General features: G+C 42.5%; 1 protein-coding gene across 1 annotated transcript in view; it reads right to left on the bottom strand.

The window, feature by feature from the left end:
• SLC28A1 (solute carrier family 28 member 1) overlaps positions 1-19,868 on the bottom strand; it is an 82,091-nt gene that overhangs the window by 43,417 nt on the left and 18,806 nt on the right. Inside the window, exons 2-4 of the mRNA XM_073619179.1 lie at positions 7,231-7,283; positions 2,406-2,476; positions 1,204-1,295 (exon numbers count right to left, since the gene is read on the bottom strand). Coding sequence (XP_073475280.1) covers positions 1,204-1,295; positions 2,406-2,476; positions 7,231-7,281 — 214 coding nt within the window. The 5' untranslated portion in view covers positions 7,282-7,283. The remainder of the gene's footprint in view (positions 1-1,203; positions 1,296-2,405; positions 2,477-7,230; positions 7,284-19,868) is intronic.

The following is a 19,868-nucleotide window of genomic DNA, read 5'->3' as shown; positions in this document are numbered from 1 at the left end:
GTAAGTGTGTCGCATTACTGATAGGAATCTTTCTGTGGGAACAGTGAACACAATCATTCATGAACATTTGCATTTTTGAAAAGTTAGCACACGCTGGGTAACAGAATCAAGACGAGCATCAAAGCAGTGGAAGCATGCGGATGCACCATCATCCAAAAAAATTATGAAAAATTGTGTCTGCAGGTAAAGTTATGGCAAGTGTTTTCTGGGACAAACAATGCATTATTTATTTTGGTTTTCTACCCTGTCACGCTCGGAGTGATGTGCATATGTGTTTGTGGAAAAAAACGGCCTTGTTTGATCTCTAAAGGTGTCCTGTTTCTCCAGGTCAAGCCGATACTGCTCACTGTACTACATGCACAGCAGTGGCGGCTGGTGCTCAAAATTTTTTGGGGGGGCACAAACAAACTGAAAAAAAAAAACATCAATTGCAGCCACTGTGCCATCAAACGCAGCTACTGTGCCCATCAATTGCCGCCACTGTGCCCATCAAACGCAGCCACTGTGCCATCAAACACAGCCACTGTGCCCATCAAGCGCAGCCACTGTGCCCATCAAGCGCAGCCACTGTGCCCATCAAACGAACAGTGAACAGCGAACGCACAGCATTGCGCCCGCTGTTCACCTTTTTGGGCGCCTTTTAGAGCCTATGGCTCTAATCAGGTGCTTCCAAAAAAAACACCCCCGCCACTGTAATTCAGGTGCCCGGGGCCCGAAAAGGGGCCAGGCACCTGAATAGGGGGCGTCAGCGGAGACATAAATAGATCCATGCAATGCATGGATCTATCTATGGTGATAGAGCGGTGCCAGGAGAGAGGGGGCAGCGCTCCTGCGACCTTTATGGACGCACCGCCACCGGTGCACAGTAAAGCAACTTGGCTGGGAGGTATTGCCACATCCCCCTTACAGTCCAGACAAGTGATTTTCATGTGTTTGGACCCCTAAAAGAGTTCCTCGGAGGTCAGCATTTCAGCACTGATGAGGAAGTGAAGCAGGCTGTCCTAGGATGGTTCAGACATACTGACAAATTTTATTTGGGTACAGCATGCAATTGTCAGTTAAAGTAACGCAGTGTTGTATCGTAAAAAATGACCTGGTCATGAAGGTGGCTGAAGTGGTTAAAGAGGAATGGCCATACAGTAAACTATAGCTTGATTATCCAAAAAGAAAGACATTCAAGAGATTTTTGTAGGCAATGGTTACCTGCACAGAGGATTGCAATAACAATGTATTTTATAATACGGGAATGCTTCTTGGCATATTCCGCAGCTCTGTCATATGGCTCAGCTATTTTGCTGCAAAAGGATAAAAATAAAAATGTTAGATTTTAGAAGCAGTTACTGTTAATTAAGGAAAACAAATAATCTACTATAAAAAAAACTTAGATGAAAAAAAAACATTGAATTCGCAGTATTTACCAGCTATTCCTTCAGGAGGTTTTCATACAGATTTGGAACACATAGGGCCTCATGCACATGGACCACCAGATCGCTGTACTAATGTTGGATCATTAGTATAGCAGCTCCGACCAGAGCTGACAGCGTATGTAAACATCCCTTGTAATAGAAATACAAGTCCTCTTTATGGAGAAATCTGGGGTCAAAAAGACCCCAAATCTCTCCTTTATCTTTAAAACCAAAGAATTAAAAAAAAAAATGTGATCTTTTGTTTTAAAAAAAACCTGTTTATTTCCACCCTGGACCGGAAGTGCCATCATGACACCACTCCAGTCTTCCAAGGCCATCAAAGATAATCTAGTCTTTGATTGCCTCTGGGACAAGCCGGCCGCACCTTCGGAGCGTTTCTCAGGCACACCGGCAAACACGGTAAGCTAGAAAAACACCGGCGAGCCACTCAGAAAGCTTTCATGAGAAAGCCAGACGCCGGCTGAAAAAAAAAAAGAACTGGGTGTTATGGCTGATAGTGTCAGCCATAACCCAGGTAAACCACTTCAAAGCCGCAACCTATATATACGTATTGCGGTCTTGAAGTGGTTAATGAATGACCCAGAAAAAGCATGCAGGCCAGGAGTTTCCACTTCAGTGGCTGCATAATTGTTCTGGGACAAAGATACCCAAAGTAATGAAGAAAAGGGGGAGTTTGACAACCCCATAGCTTGCCTTTTCAAAATGTATAAACAGCTTTTATAAATTCTTTCCTGGTAAAGTCCTAAACAATAGATAATTTATCTGTGAGATCCTAAATTTGAGATCAGTTGGTTATAGTTCTGTGCCACAATCTTTATCAACATGCTTGGTCATAGGGCTGAATGTGACAGCCAAGGTTCACCCTCTAGATTTCTCAAAGGGTCAATGGAGATTTGGGATGCCTGTGCTGCTTTGTCATCCACAAATGTTATAAATCTATATAAAGGTCTCAGGAGTAATTTTGACAAAATTGCTCACCTTACAAAATTTCTTGATTTGTTGATACTTATGTCATCATAAAGATCTGTTGGTTTTGAATATTCTTGCTCCTTAAAAAATACAATCAACTTGCATTATTTAGAGAAGACATTAATGAATGACTTCACAGCTGACAAAGAACATATTTCACCAATGATATAGCGGTATATAACGTATACCTAAATGAAGCAGTCTTTGGTCAGCTCATAGAAAATTTTGTAAAAAGAAGAATCAGATCCACACTTTACATTTAAGTTTACAAAGTAGACGTTTTTCTTACTGGTTCACCTATAGTTACTAAGGCTCCGTTCACACTTGAGCTGCCCTACCATGTGTTTTTGGCACCTTATTTTTTTAGTGTTTTTTTGGAGTTGCACCATTCATTTGAGTAGGCCTCCATCCCCTCCAAAAACTCACTAAAGAAGCTCATGTACCAAATTTTGGCACTGTGCCAAGCACGTTTTGCGTCACACATTTTTGCACGTTTTTCGTGCACTTGCTGAAACATAAGCAGAAGCGTTCATTTCTGTCTGTATTTCTGCTATGCCCAGGTGTGAACAGGGCCTAAATTATTATACCATTTTCTAGTTTTGATAGTCTTGCTTTTTAAATGTACAATTACCATACACTGGTTATTGAAATATCTGGTTTCATTACAGAAGAGAAAATATTGACCAATTATTTAACACCTATAGATATAACCAAATGGTCTAGTCTTAGCAACTCATAGAAAGTCATAAAACAAATACAATACAAAGGCTTAAAATGTCTGTTTACCTATTGCACTTTTAATTCTTAACTCATCATAAATATCAGATACATTTTTTGAGCTTGATCCATGAAAATACAATTAGCATTTGTTATTTAAAGTAGAACTGTAGGCAAAACTTTTTTTTTCTTTTCTGGCTAGAGTGGGGTGGGTTATAACCCCTGTGAGATTTTTTTTTTCACCATCTGTATCCCATTGGGGAGAATTTTCTTCACTTCCTGTCCCATAGCCAAACAGGAAGTAAGAAGAAATCCCTGCAAATTAAGGGAATCCCTTGGGGCCCCCCGGGTCACTAGAACCAGTGTCCCCATTGGAAGATTTGCCGTCTATTAATGTTCTGGGGACAACCCAAAATTTTGGGGTTTTCTTTTACTTTTACTTTCAATGATAATGGTAAACTGGACAAATAGAAAGGGTGAATCTCCTTAACCGGTACAGAACCGCCCTATAGCAGTTTTACTGATACAGGGCAGCACCTGTGCACCGGATCACGTATATATACAAGATTTAACACTTTCAGGTAGGGCTCGCTCCCACTGTGATTATACTATTATTATGTCTGCGGGTACCATGGACTCAATGTCCACCGACACCTGGCGATCGTGAGGAAAGACACGGTCTGTCTATGTAAACAAAGCAAAATGCCATTCTGACAAAAGGGAAGGGATGGAATTTGTTCCCTGCGAAGCAGGAAACAAATTCCATCTCTCTCCTTAGTAAAAGCACCTCCCACAGTATACTAAAACACTGGCTAGGAACATAGTTAACCCTTTGATCACCCCTGGTGTTTAACCCCATCCCAGCCAGTGTCATTAGTACAGTGACAGTGCATATTTTTAGCATTGATCACTGTATTAGTGTCACTGGTCCTAAAAAAGTGTCAGTGTCAGAATGTCTGCCGCCAAATCACAGGCTCGCAATAATTCGCTGATCAGCGCCATTGCTAGTAAAAAATGTATAAACCAATCAATATATGCTTATTGGGATCTTTTTTACCAAAAATATGTAACAGAATACATATTAGCCTAAATTGATGAATAAATTAGATTTTTTAATTTTTTTTATTGCATTTGTTTTATAGCAGAAAGTAATTGTTGGCATTTTTTTTTTGTTTATAGGGCAAAAAATTAAAAATGAGGTAATCAAATACCACAAAAAGAAAGTGCTATTTGTGGGGGAAAAAGGACATCAATTTTTTTTGGATACAGTGTGGCATGACCGCACAATTGTCAGTTAAAGTAATGCAGTGCCCTATCGCAAAAAAATGGCCTGGTTTTGAGGAGGGTAGATCTTCTGGAGGTCACGTTGTTAACGGGGAAACAGACAGCAATAAAAACTGACATCTGTTCTAATCCCTCTCCACTCCATCCAAAACTAGAAAAAAGGTATTGCCTTTAGTTAATAACTTCACTCAAAAAACACTCAAAAACAGTACAAATAGAAATACATACAGTACAAATACATACCCAAATGAACTAGTCTGAAAACCAATTGATTTAATTGTTTGTGTTTTTAGTGAAAATCTGATTCGTCTACAGCTAAATCTGTTGTGATACTTTGCAAAGTTAACTGAAGCCATTTCCAAGAAAAGATTAAAGCACTTTGGGGGTTATTTACGAAAAGGCAAATTCACTTTGCACTGCAAGTGCACTTGGAAGTGCAGTCGCTCTAAATCTAAGGGGTAGATCTGAAATAAGGGGAAGCTCTGCTGATTTCATCATCCAATCATTACAAGCTAAAATGCTGTTTTTTATTTTCCTTGCATGTCCCCCTCGGATCTACAGCGACTTTACTTCCAAGTGCACTTGCAGTGCAAAGTGGATTTGCCTTTCATACATAAACCCCTTCGTTAATGAATATTATTGTAGCAACTGCACAAAGAAGTTCTAAAAAAAAAACTAGCTGGGCTGTAAAGTAGGAGCATATGGGTCAAATGAGACCAGTCTGCTTTAAAAGATGCAGATATGCAACAATCTAGGCAAACAGTGTGATGTAATAAAATACACAGGTGGCTATTCTGTTCTCTTTCTGGCCATGGTTTGGAGCATTATATGTGAGGAGTAAAATGTTGCATAATACCCATGAACTTTAAATGGTTCCCTTTAACTTCCAAATACACCCGTTCTCTATTTTTTACTCGAACACCCAATGTCTCATTTGGATAGTGTAGGTAAAAGTTAGGTTTTTTACTGCTGTGTGTGTCTTTTGCAGGGGAGCTTCACCCTCTCTGTCTGTTTGGATGACCATTGTCAATGGGGCTGAAAGTGAGAGAAAATCCAAAATTTTTAGTTGTCACTGGAACATGAATACGGGCAAAGTCTTCTCCATTTGATCCATTTGATCCATCAACAACCTCCTAAGAAAGTCTGTAGAGGTTCTCATTAATCCAGCCATGGTATATCTTGTAGTAAGTTATATTTAATGTGGTTGTGAAGTCTAAGCAATTTTTACCTTAATGCATTCCTTGCATTAAAGTAAAACATGTTTAGGTGTCAGCATCCTCCCTGACTTTCCCCCTCTTTTACTTACCTGAGCCTCATTTGATCCAGTACTGTGCACGTCTGTAGCTCTTCTCTCCCCTCACTTCTGGGTCTCCTTCCTTTGGCTTTGCTGGGGTACTGGGAGCCATTGGCTCCCAGTGCTGTCAATCAAAGCCAATGACGAGCAAACGGGGAATGAGGCCGAGTCCCGCTGTCTGGGTCAATGGACGCAACAGAAGAACTCAGGTGTGAGCACGCACGAGTGCCCCCATAGGTAGTGGCTTCCCATGGGGGCACTGGACTGAGGGGAGGGGCCAGGAACACCTTCGGGGGACCCAAAAAGAGGAGGTTCGTGGGTGCCATTCCATTGCACAGAGCAGGTAAGTATAGACATGTTTGTTATTTAAAAAAAAAATAATTAACTTTGCAATCACTTTCATTTAAAAAAAGCTGTGAAACATCTTCAGCATTACAGAACTGATCCGGTTGAATGTGACTAACTACTACTAGCTGTCTAAAGCTGGCCATACACAGAGAACATTTTGGCCGGTTGATCAGGCCCTGTGGGTTCCCTCCCGCTCAACATCCCTCAATTGAAAAACTGAAGGAGCCAGGTGGAAAATTGTCAGTGGAAAAGAGCCTGCATCCAATCAAAAGCAGGCACTGTTCAGATATTTTCAAAGTTTAGGAAGTAAAGGAAGGGCTAAATACATTGGCCATTTTTTTAGTTAACAATCAGGTTCTACAGTATAATTGTCATGCTAGAATAACCATATAGAAAAAAAAGAAATTGGTTATATGTCATCATCAGCTCCATTAATGTGAGGTATCTGGCAAACAGGTTAACAGTGAATAAGGTGGAAAACTGAATGAGTGTGACTATACCGCATCAAATCTTGTAAATTCCAGAATTGGGGTGAACTTGCAGCGACTGATATATATCTATATATATCTAATATGCACTGGAACTTTAATTGCAGCAATTAATCAGAATTCACTTGACTCAAATCAGGTCAGTACAAGATGGATCCTTATAGGTTCCTATGGTATAAGATGGACTCCTATGGGCAACTGCACTTAGCACTAAGGAATCTGAATTATTGTTAAATCATCTTATCTGGTTAACGGGGGCGTCACCAAATCAGCGGACTATATATCTGCCTCCTCAATGTGACCAGTTGGTTTCCGCGCTATGTGGCTTAATGTTGTATGTATATACTATAAATCTCAATAAAAAGTCATTTACAAAAAAATAATAATAACCATTTAAATACATACAGTGATAAAATGTATTTTACTCGTGGGTTACGCAGCCATGTGGATAGAAACATTTGTGTAACATGTGATTAACTAGTACAGAAACAGTTGCCTAAAACCATTTTAAATTTTAACCTGACTAGAAGAAAGGTACATTGTACAGGTGTATCTTTATTAATTATATATTCCTCCTAGGAAGCTTTCTTTTTACCATACTTTATATCCTTTGAAGAAAATTAGTTGTAAGACTATCTAAATGAATTTCAGTGTTTTGCAAAACATTAATATAAGCCTACAAATATAATGCACATTTCCTTACCTCTGCATTAAAAGCATTGTTTTGAATCCCTTGACTTTCTGACATTTCCATCTCTGTTCAGAATAAAAAGTATGATTTAATGGCTGCAACATTCATATTGGTTACATTAAAAATTTCTTTGTGGATTTTACAAAACAAACAATAACAGTGTAACAATGAAAAACAATTAAACAAAAAGAAAAATATGCTACCTACAAGACTTTACTATTACACCCCATTCACACAGGGGGGCTTAGCTCTGTTTCCCCTGTGCAAGGCCGTTCTTTCCCGACACAGGGATGCACAGTTGTTGCATGCATCCCTATGCCGGTGTCCCATTGTTTTATATCGGGACACGCAGTTGCACAGACACAGCCCTGTGTCCCAATATGACATGTGGGTGCATGCAGGTGGCGGGCCCTGAACTCACCCTATGTGCAAAAATGCAATAATGTAGAGCAAATAAACAGTGCATTTTCATAGCTAAAAAGTGATTATGAAAGCTATAAGAGACCATCTGACAAGTACTATTCTCTTGTAAAACAGAGGAGTATATTCAAGAACTAAATAACTTTATTGCTTTTAGCCAACAAAGACTTGTTACTTCCTGGCGGCCAAGTCATGGACAGATGACAAGATATCAAAATAGCATAAAACTACACCCTGCTATTCTGCTTCCAGCAAGCAATTTAAAAGATCTTCCAGATCACTAAGGTCCAATGCACAGCGATTATCTAACATTCTGAGTACAGGAATCCTCACTGATAACGACCCATGCTGAAACAGAAATGGAAGTTAACTGCTTTATTAAGCAAGAAGCCATAAAAGCACAAACTGCCCAAGCTTGTGCATAGCCAGAAGCAACTTAATTGTGTAGCTCTTGCAAGAGCCCCCTGCAGGAGCCACTGGTGATAAGTTCTCTGTTTTGCTCAGGCCCCACTGACACACCTACGTAATGTAAGCAAAGTTAAACCAAAGTATAATGAGTGCAAACAGAGTTAAAGTATTAGCATCAAGAAAATAAAGGTCCTTTTGTGCACACCATGCATACAGCCCCAATAGCATGTAGGCATATGCATTCCTGACAAAAGTAATACCCCAGAAGGTGCCTCTAAAGTACTGGCGCCTAAATGTCAGTGTTGGCCGGCTTGCTTTGGGGCCCTTCTCTAGGTGATGCACGTGTAGCTGTCCCTTTATAAGTTTACAGTAGATAGCTAGTGGGTTGCTGAACATGGAGCAGTCTCTATTGCCCTAACTGTGTCAATGTTGGGATAAACACGGATGGTCAGCTCACCTCTCCTGGTACACAGAAATCTGATCCAGATCACTTGCCAATTTACAGTCTTCGGAATTCAGGTTCCGCAGCTCAGTCACTCAGCTCTGGTGTAGGCACTTACACAGCAGCAGGTCTTTCTAGCCCTGGGTTCCAGCACCGCAGGAGAATTCTCAGCGTCTCACTTCTTTTGGTACCTAGTGTTGGCACAAATGCCTCAGTGATGGGTCTGCAAATCTTCAGGTCCCAGCACAAGAGGATCATGGTGGTTCAGTCTCTTAGCACTCCGGTGTGAGTGAATATAGACACCCCACGCAACAGGTCCTCGCTCTTCCAGTCCCGGCTCTGGACTGCCCTGATCGGGGACTTTACAAGCTGGTGGGCACAGAAGTACAAGCCTGCTCCTGTCACAGAAAAAAGCTCCAGCGGTGGGGGGGGGGGGCAAGGGATCTCACAGCTGCTCCAATCACTACAGGTGGAAGGAGAAGCAGCTTTAGTCAATCTCAGAGCCTAGGAACAAGCTGCTAAAGAATAAGAAGATAATTGCCCCATTTTGAGAGCCTCTGATGACCCTACAAGACAGACCTGGCAATTTAACCTAAGCCAGAACAATATCACAACACAACTGAACACAATTGCACAGAACACTTCAAATCCTGTACACCAGCCAGTACATTCAACAGCAGGGTAAGCTGCAGCAGTATGCTATACAGGACACCCTAGGACAGCCTTTCTCAACTCTGAGGAACCCTTAAAAATAACATTCGGGTCTCAGGGAACCCATGCTAAAAATTAAAAAAACACCAGATATCCGAGCTTAGGAAGAGAGAACTGCAGCCTCCCTAATAGGGAACACCACCTAAGTGGGGTCCTAAAATAACAAAAAATCTACTTCAGGGAAAATGGCGCTGTTCAAATAAGTAATTATATGTGAATCCATTATACTACTTGAACTCTCCATTTAAAGTGAATAGTGCTTCAAATAAATATGTATAAAACAGAAATTAAAGAAAAAAAAAAATATATATATATAGGTGTAGAGAAAAAATAGATACATGAAAAATATGAATCTATATATATGACGGTGATAATATAGCACATCACAAATGATAAAGTGTTGCGTGGTTAATAACATTGGAGCTCCCCTTTTTTAAAATTTTTTAAGATTATATATGAAGAGTTTTTATAAATAAAACTATTTGGTTCTACAGATTTATGCTATGAGGCTCATCTTTCCTATACCTATGTGGACGCTAGGGATGAGCTTCGAGTTCGAGTCGAACCCATGTTCGGATCAAACATCGCATGTTCGACCGTTCGTCGAATTGCGAACGTTATGGGCCGTTCGTGCCAAATTCGAGTGGCGCGTCACGGCCCATAATTCACTGCGGCTGATGATTGGCCAAGCATGCACTATAACCCGCATGCTTGGCCAATCACAGTTCCGTCTGTACAGAGAGCCGTAATTGGCCAAAGCTAGGGTGGCTTTGGCCAATTATGGCTCAGGGGGTTTAGTACATGCCCCACACTATATAAAGCTGCCTGCGTGGCGGCCTTGTGTAGTGTGTTGCGGCGGCAGAGAGATAAACAGAGAGACAGTGTCATTTGATTTAAGTTAGATAGAGTAGGCAGGCTTTCGTGTATATATGCATCCTAGGTGTTTTATATATATATATATATATATATATATATATATACACACTGTATTCAGTTTAGCTACATCCGTTCCTGTTATTCTATTCCTACTGACAGGCAGGCAGGTGTTTTTACAGTATTTACAGCTACCTGAAGAAAATTACTGGTGTTCTTCTGATCCTATTAGTACCACAGGCAGGCAGCTACAATATTTACAGTTAGTGTAGTGTGTACTCTGTTCAGTGTGCACCTAAAGCTACCTGAAGACAATTACTGTTGTTCTGATCCTATTAATACCACAGGCAGGCAGCTGCAGTATTTACAGTTAGTGTAGTGCGTCCTCTGCACAGTGTGCACCTAAATCTATCTGACGAAAATTGGTGGTGTTCTTCTGATCCTATTAGTACCACAGGCAGGCAGCTGCAGTATTTACAGTTAGTGTAGTGCGTCCTCTGCACAGTGTGCACCTAAAGCTACCTGAAGACAATTGCTGTTATTCTGATCCTATTAGTACCACAGGCAGGCAGCTGCAGTATTTACAGTTAGCGTAGTGCGTCCTCTGCACAGTGTGCACCTAAAGCTACCTGAAGACAATTGCTACTGTTCTGATCCTATTAATATCACAGGCAGGCAGCTGCAGTATTTACAGTTAGTGTACTGTGTCCTCTGCACAGCGTGCACCTAAAGCTACCTGAAGACAATTACTGTTGTTCTGATCCTATTAGTACCACAGGCAAGCAGCTGCAGTATTTACAGTTAGTGTAGTGCGTCCTCTGCACAGTGTGCACCTAAAGCTACCTGAAGACAATTGCTGTTGTTCTGATCCTATTAATACTACAGGCAGGCAGCTGCAGTATTTACAGTTAGTGTAGTGCGTCCTCTGCACAGTGTGCACCTAAAGCTACCTGAAGAAAATTGGTGGTGTTCTTCTGATCCTATTAGTACCACAGGCAGGCAGCTGCAGTATTTACAGTTAGTGTAGTGCGTCCTCTGCACAGTGTGCACCTAAAGCTACCTGAAGAAAATTGCTGTTGTTCTGATCCTATTATTACCACAGGCAGGCAGCTGCAGTATTTACAGTTAGTGTAGTGCGTCCTCTGCACAGTGTGCACCTAAAGCTACCTGAAGACAATTGCTGTTGTTCTGATCCTATTAATACCACAGGCAGGCAGCTGCAGTATTTACAGTTAGTGTAGTGCGTCCTCTGCACAGTGTGCACCTAAAGCTACCTGAAGACAATTACTGTTACTGTGTCCTCTGCACAGCGTGCACCTAAAGCTACCTGAAGACAATTACTGTTGTTCTGATCCTATTAGTACCACAGGCAAGCAGCTGCAGTATTTACAGTTAGTGTAGTACGTCCTCTGCACAGTGTGCACCTAAAGCTACCTGAAGACAATTGCTGTTGTTCTGATCCTATTAATACTACAGGCAGGCAGCTGCAGTATTTACAGTTAGTGTAGTGCGTCCTCTGCACAGTGTGCACCTAAAGCTACCTGAAAAAAATTGGTGGTGTTCTTCTGATCCTATTATACCACAGGCAGGCAGCTGCAGTATTTACAGTTAGTGTAGTGCGTCCTCTGCACTGTGTGCACCTAAAGCTACCTGAAGACAATTGCTGTTGTTCTGATCCTATTAATACCACAGGCAGGCAGCTGCAGTATTTACAGTTAGTGTAGTGCGTCCTCTGCACAGTGTGCACCTAAAGCTACCTGAAGACAATTGCTGTTGTTCTGATCCTATTAGTACAACAGGCAAGCAGCTGCAGTATTTACAGTTAGTGTAGTGCGTCCTCTGCACAGTGTGCACCTAAACCTACCTGAAGACAATTGCTGTTGTTCTGATCCTATTAATACCACAGGCAGGCAGCTGCAGTATTTACAGTTAGTGTACTGTGTCCTCTGCACAGTGTGCACTTAAAGCTACCTGAAGAAAATTGGTGGTGTTCTTCTGATCCTATTAGTACCACAGGCAGGCAGCTGCAGTATTTACAGTTAGTGTACTGTGTCCACTGCACTGTGCGCACCTAAAGCTACCTGAAGAAAATTGGTGGTGTTCTTCTGATCCTATTAGTACCACAGGCAGGCAGCTGCAGTGTTTACAGTTAGTGCACTGTGCTCTCTGCACAGTGTGCACCTAAAACTACCTGAAGTCAATTGCTGTTGTTCTGATCCTATTAATACCACAGGCAGGCAGCTGCAGTATTTACAGTTAGGGTACTGTGTTCTCTGCACAGTGTGCACCTAAAGCTACCTGAAGAAAATTGCTGGTGTTCTTCTGATCCTATTAGTACCACAGGCAGACAGCTACAGTATTTACAGTTAGTGTACTGTGTCCCCTGCACAGTGTGCACCTAATGCTACCTGAAGAAAATTGATGGTGTTCTTCTGATCCTATTAGTACCACAGGCAGGCAGCTGCAGTATTTACAGTTAGTGTGCTGCGTCCTCTGCATAGTGTGCACCTGAAGCTACCTGAATACAATTTCTGTTGTTCTGATCCTATTAATACCACAGGCAGGCAGACTACATGAAGAAAATTGGTGGCGTTCTTCTGATCCTATTAGTACCACAGGCAGGCAGCTGCAGTATTTGCAGTTAGTGTAGTGCCTCCTCTGCACAATGTGCACCTAAAGCTACCTGAAGACAATTGCGCTCGAGGAGGCGTGGCCGGAAGCGGATGGAGGTGAGAGGAGCGGAGTGAGTGCGAGTGCCTGTCCCGCTCCATGAAGCCCACGAAGCCTTGTGGTTAACCTACCCACCTCGTACCTACAAGATAGCCCCGGACTACTGATCCCCCTGCTGGACTGTCCTGATCCCGGGTGTACTCTTTGGGATCCCGAACCCTTGTCTGCTGAGGTTTCTGGAGCGGCGGGCACGACGCCGCTCAGGACGCCGCTCGGGACGCCGCTCGTGACGGTGTGTGACTCGGAGCCTGACGGTGGCAGCACAAGTACCGTGAGAGATGAGACGGTGAGTGAGAGCTCGGATTAGCCACCAGCATGAGCGAGAAGGACGGAGCTTTGGTGAGACAGCCGTGCAAACAAGTAACAGGTACACAGCGAATGTATCCTGACCTAAGCTGTGCTGTGGAGTGCTGGCTGGGGTAGAGAAACAGGTCGGAGGTCTTCATATGGCTATATTGTGTGCATATACTCTGAGCATTGATGAGCATTGACGGGGAACCTTGAAGAAATCCTCTGAAGTCTCCCCCTAGGCTTGATCTTTGACGGTGGGATTAAATTCTCCCCTGTAGTGTGGAAGGGAGGCAATGTGCTGACCCCCCCTGGTGTTTTTTGGACTGTCCTGTCTTTTTACTGCTGGGTTAACAGCAAGAACTGTGGGGGGGCATATTAAGGGAACCCAAGTAGACTGCAAATATAGGAGGGGGACTGAGAGTTCTGGGGGGGAGGCCCGATATGGGATACAAGAAGAACTGCATGACTTATTAAAGACTGCGAACCGTATCTCTGTTGCTGAGGGGGTGAGATGTCAGACCAGGACTGTTGATGTGCAACTTTGAGCATGCTTGATATTTAGCAACGGCCGGGCTGGTGGAAATAAGCAATTAAAAAGATCTTAACTGCGGCTGTGCAAGTGTATAAGTGGTTTAAAGAGGAATTTCACTCTGTGTAAATCAATATGACAGGGAGAAGAAAGGGAGATGAGCACCCCAATCAGGAAAATATGGGAACTCAATCCTTGCGGTCAGCTAAGGACAAGGAGAAGGAAAAAGGTCCTCATCTTACTGTGGCAGGGGCAACAGAAGCGGTGGTGGCAGCTTCCGCCAAATTAGAGAAATTGGTCCTTGCAGCAGAACATACCCCAAATAAGGGAGGGCAGCAAGCTCAGATCAAGTCAGCAACAGACAGGAAGAGTCAGGGACATGCGGGTCAGCCTACAGGTACCTTTAGTACAAAGAACCCTTCCACGAAAAGTTCAGGAGCCGTTAGCAAGGAAACAGAGGCCTCGGCAGCCCCAATCTTCCACGGTGGAAGGAGAGCCCTCCTTAAAAGATATCTTTTTGGCAATAAGTGCATGCAACCACTCTTTGGGGGCACTGGGAGAACAAATGAAGGACATTAAAGAGAAGCTGACCCTAGTACGTCAGGATCTTAAGATGACAACTGAAAGGGTGACCGAAGCGGAAAAGAGAATAAGTCTAATAGAGGATGATCTGCTCCCTATGAAACAAGAAGCAAAGATTTGGAGGGAAAAAATTGATAAGCTTGTAGGAAAATTCGATGAAATGGAAAATAGACTTCGCAGGGACAATGTGAGAGTGGTGGGAGTCCCTGAGGGGAGTGAAGGCCCGGACCCAATTGTATTTCTGGAGAACTGGATGATGGGGGTATTTGGGGGCGAGACATTTACTCAGCAGTTTTCAATAGAAAGGGCGCATAGAGTTCCGTTTAGGCCCCCCCCCATCGGGAAACCCCCCCAAGACCGTTTCTAGTAAAATTTTTAAACTATAAGGATAAAGTAAATCTCTTACGTAAAGCTTGTGAAATGGGGAAAGAGCACAGGAAAACTAAGATGCAATATAGGGTATCAAGTAACACATTAAAGATAAGGTATGACACTTTGTATTATATAAGGCACGAAGGACACGGATAAAGTCGGGTATAATATTTGTAATGAGATAATTGATACTACGATTAAGCACCGAGGTAGATTTGATATGAAATTATGTTTTTTGTTTTTTTTGTTTTTTTTCCTCTTTCTGCTTGGGTGGGGTAAAATATGGGCACAATTCACTGAATATGGACAATATTCCTATACTTGGTTATTGGTTGTTTTTTTGTTTTTTTTTTCGCGGTGATAACCTTACCCTTAAATAGCTAATGGGAATAAAGATTGGTTCATGGAACATTAGGGGGTTGGGTACCCCCTATAAAAGAGCGCAGGTATTTGATCTGTTAGATGCACTTAAAGTAGATATTGCCTGTCTGCAGGAAACGCACCTGACCAGGGAGACAAAAACATTTATAAGGAATAAAAAATTTCAGGGTCAGTACCATGCGGTGCACACCTCTTATTCGAGGGGTGTGGTGGTGCTGATTAGGAGGGAGGTTGTGTTTTCCTGCAGACAAAGCAAGATAGATGAAGGGGGCCGATATGTTTTTTTGCACTGTATGATAGGGAATCAGGAATGTATATTAGCAAACATCTATAACCCTCCACCCTTTAAATTAGAAGTCTTGTATGGTTTGTTGGAGTTTGTGGTTGACAAACCAAGGATCCCCGTCATTGTAGTAGGGGATTTTAATGTTGTAATAAATAAAGAAATAGATAGATTTCCCTCAGGAAAAGCGGGACAAAGTCTGTGTGGGATTCGAATGGGCCAGTTTCTTGAAGAGGCTGGGTTGATGGACCTGTGGAGAGTGAGAAATCCCGAGGTACAACAGTTTTCGTGCCACTCTAGTACCCACTCCTCACTTTCAAGAATAGATTTTATTTTAGGTAATGATATGGCCGCTTTATTAGTTAGAGGTATAACCTACCATCCTAGAGGAATCTCGGATCATTCACCAGTGACAGCTATGATGGATATCGAGATAAATAAACAACAGGGTATTTGGAAACTGAACCCGGTATGGCTCGAGATTCTTGAGGACCCGAAGGAGATCATAACTAGCTTGAGGGAATTTATAGACCTAAATGAGGACTCCGTAGCAAGAGGGATGATGTGGGATGCTCTGAAAGCGTATCTGAGGGGAATATTGATACAGCAGATTTCAAGAACAAAAAGAGCATCAATGATTGAGGAAGAGAATGCTAGGGAGGAGGTCCGAGTAGCAGAAAGGGAGCTTGTGGAAAATCTATCCCCGGAAAGCTATCAAAGGTGGGAAAATAAGCAGTCAATATATAAAGAGGTAATGTTTAGGAAATCAGAAAGTAAAAGGATATTTCAAAAACAAATAATATTTGGAGAAGGGGAGAGAATAGGGAAGATATTAGCCCATATTGTTAAAGTAGACGCCACCCCCCCCAATAATTCCCGCCATTAGCACCAGGGAAGGTGAGATTACATCCCAACCTGAAAAAATTAATGAAACGTTCAAAAAATATTATGAAGAATTATATAAATCCCAGGGGCCAGTGGTAGGAGAGGTAATGGAAAGATTCTTTAGGAAAATGGAGTTGCCCTCCCTTACAGAGTTGGATATCGAGGTACTGGAGGCGCCAATTACATTAGAAGAGGTTAAAACAGCCGTAAAGGAACTGGCCAATCAGAAATCTCCGGGTCCTGATGGTCTCCCGGCAGAGATTTATAAAAACTATGGGGAGATATTATTACCATGATAAAGCAAAGCAGTGCAGCGCTAAACCCAAAAGTCCAAAAACAGTCCCTTTAAAGTAGAATCAATTATAGATAAGGAAAAAAGGGTTCTCCTCTGTGGTGATATAGGTGCTCAAGATATTCCATGCAGTGCTACACATCCGTGATACCACCACCGGCCAGCCAAACCGCTCACCTCAGCAAATGGACCCCTGAACTAACAGATGGGTCGAAACAGCATTTACCACGCTTAGTGGAAGGGGATGAAGACTTGTCTGGGAAGATGGTCCCACGGTATTGGAGATGGCACTCAAAATAGCAGGTCATATCACATGTAATAGAAATGAAAGTACATAGTGCACACTGCGTGGCTAAAACAAATATCCTTTATTAAAATTAAGGTACTCACAAGCACAGCACTATGCCCTAGTGCTGGGATACAGATAAAATGTCATCAAAGGATAACATGGGTTAGATGGTGGCTGCGGAGATGTCTAGAAACTCCCGCACGCATATCGTCCTCCTCGGGACTTCGTCAGCGGTAATGGAGATAAAAGACATCACATCTATATATATATAGAGCCCAAATTATCTACTTCCTGTAAGGTGAAACACCCCCCCGGGGGAACCGTCCAATCGGCTCCGGCTATCCTGGGGTCAAAGGGATTGCTTCCTACCAAACCTACTAAGTCACTATGGTAACTCAGGCTTATGTATCATGATGCCCGGTCATGTGACATTAAGAAGCAGGAAACACCTATCAACAAGAGGATTGAATTCTAAAGGCCGTCGTGACGTCATTGACGCCGGGATGGCCGGTCATGTGACCCTATGTTCTTTATTACCAGCTGAGGCTGGAACACACTCAAAAATAGAGCTCCACCCCCAGTGTTCCAAGCCTCCCTCTCAGGCCGTCACTCCGTAAGCAGAACACTCCTATAAGTATTAGGACGGCCGCCGTGACGTCAGTGACGCCAGGACGGCCGGTCATGTGATCCTACTCACGTGTTAGTTAATAGGGGCTGGAACGTAAACAAGATCTCTGGAGGCAGGACACTCCCAATAGTAATAGAACGGCCGTCGTGACGTCACCGACGTCGGGACGGCCAGGTCATGTGATCCTACTATCAAAGCTGGAACATAAACAAGTACAAAGCACCGCCCCCAGTAGTAAGACCTCCTCCCCAGGCTGTCACTATGGCGATCAGCAAAATAGGGCTGCAGCCTTTGTTCAGCTTGTTTATTATCAATTGAATGTGACACCCCGATGTTACCACTTATATATCCAATGCTGGGCCCATAAATGGAACAGAAATTCCTGTTCACATTACATGCCATCAGCTAGAGGAAAGAATGGGAAGGGTATTTAAAAAGAATAATGATAAAAATGATTAGTACTTATAAAATCAGCACATGGAAAAAATCCCCATATGCTATATGAACGACATCACAACAGCCACCCCAACATACCCACCCTTAACATCCAAATTCACAATCCAAAAGGATAAACATATTAAAAATATGCACGTCTGGTATATATCAATTTACAGTCTTAATATACACAACACCCACATAACAAATATGAGTATCAGTACTATAGAAAAAATGCACAACTAACATTCTAAAAATGATACGCCATACGAATATTGCTCTCTATCACAATGTGCTAGGTACAGCAATCCGAAAAAATACCCCATACTTATTATTTATCAGAGATGAAACAATTCAGGTCGAATTCGACATTGAGTCCCGTGGGTACCCCCACTTGGGTCTCGTACACCCAAAATGACTCACGGCGGCTCAATTGTCGAATAAAATTCCCCCCCCTCCAATGAGGGGTCACTTTTTCAACCCCCCAGAACTTTAATTTAGCAGGGCTTCGAGCATGGAATAGTCGAAAATGCTTGGAAACATTATGAGTTATCAAACCTTTTTTGATGTTATTCACATGTTCTCCTATTCTAATATGCAGAGGTCTAGATGTTCTACCTATGTACTGGAGGCCACATTCGCACTCCATCATGTACACTACCCCTGTGGTAGAACATGTGATAAAGTCTTTTATTTTATATGATTTCTTGGTTGCTGTGGCGATAAACTCCTTACGTTTTTTAATATTAGTTTTGGCCTGTTTGCATGGTGGACACTGACCACAGGCATAAAATCCTGTCAGTACATTGAAAATCCTATTTTCAAACGGAACAGGTGGATCGATCACCTCAGGGGCCAACTTGTCACGCAAAGAAGGGGCCTTTCTGTATACAAACTGAGGAAACTGAGGAAGGACAGGACCAAGCACTCTGTCTCGTCTGAGAATAGGCCAATGTTTGCGAACGACCCTTTCAAATTGTTTGTACTGGACATTGAAGTCAAGGATCATTTTAATGTTCCCTGTTGTATCCTGTCGGACTTTAGGGCAATTGGACACTAACGTGTTTCTGTCAAGCGCCCGAACAAATTCTATATCCTTATCAATGCTGGACCTGTCATACCCCTTTTGAATGAAGCGGGATGCAAGTACCTGTGATTGTGAGATGTAATCACTCTCCTGTGTGCAGTTACGCCTAATGCGCACAAATTGTCCCTTCGGAATATTGCACAACCACTGGAGGTGGTGGCAGCTTCCCAAGGAGATGAACGCATTACGGTCAGTCGGCTTGAAATAATTCATCAGCCTAAACTGATTCCCTTCCCTCGAGATGTCTAAATCTAGGAATACAATCCGTTCGGTACTAAGGTTCCAAGACAGGACTATGTTCCTGGTGTTCCTATCCAGTTTCTGCATAAACAGATCCAGCTTGCTCCTGTCTCCCGTCCAAATCATAATGATATCATCAATGTATCTCTGATAACAGGCAAGTTCTGGGGGCGTGTTTTTGTAAATCGCATCTTCCTCCCAGTGTGCCATAAATAAATTGGCAACACTGGGAGCGAAACGAGCCCCCATAGCCACGCCTCTCGTTTGGAGGTAAAATTGTCTGTTGTACCAGAAGTAATTTTTTGATAAACAAAAATTTAAACAATCAAGAATAAAACTCTTATGCCTCCTTGTGAGATCGGATGTTCTGAAAGCCCACTGCACCGACTTCAAGGCATCCTCATGGCTAATGATTGTGTACAGTGAGCTGACATCCGCTGTTATCAAAAAACAAGATGATAAATCAGGTAAGGCTTCGATAATCTGAATGATATGTTTAGTATCCTTCAAAAAGGAACGGGTTTTGGAAACCATGGGTTGGAGAAAGAAGTCAATGTATTGACCCAGTCTTGATGAGACTGAGTCAATGCCATTGACTATTGGTCGGCCAGGTGGGTTAGTACTACTCTTGTGTATTTTTGGCAAAAAGTATATTATTGGGGTGCGGCATGCAGATGGATCTAGGTAGGATGCTTCTTTGGCATTCAGCACTCCAATATGCTTCCCTCTTACTATCAATGAATGTAATTCCTCCTTGAACTCAAGCATGGGA

This window comes from Aquarana catesbeiana, linkage group LG03 (assembly GCF_042186555.1).
Source record: "Aquarana catesbeiana isolate 2022-GZ linkage group LG03, ASM4218655v1, whole genome shotgun sequence".
In the NCBI taxonomy this organism is placed as follows: Eukaryota; Metazoa; Chordata; class Amphibia; order Anura; family Ranidae; genus Aquarana; species Aquarana catesbeiana.
Note: the sequence above shows the minus strand (reverse complement) of the source record. Positions and strands in the feature narration are given on the sequence as shown.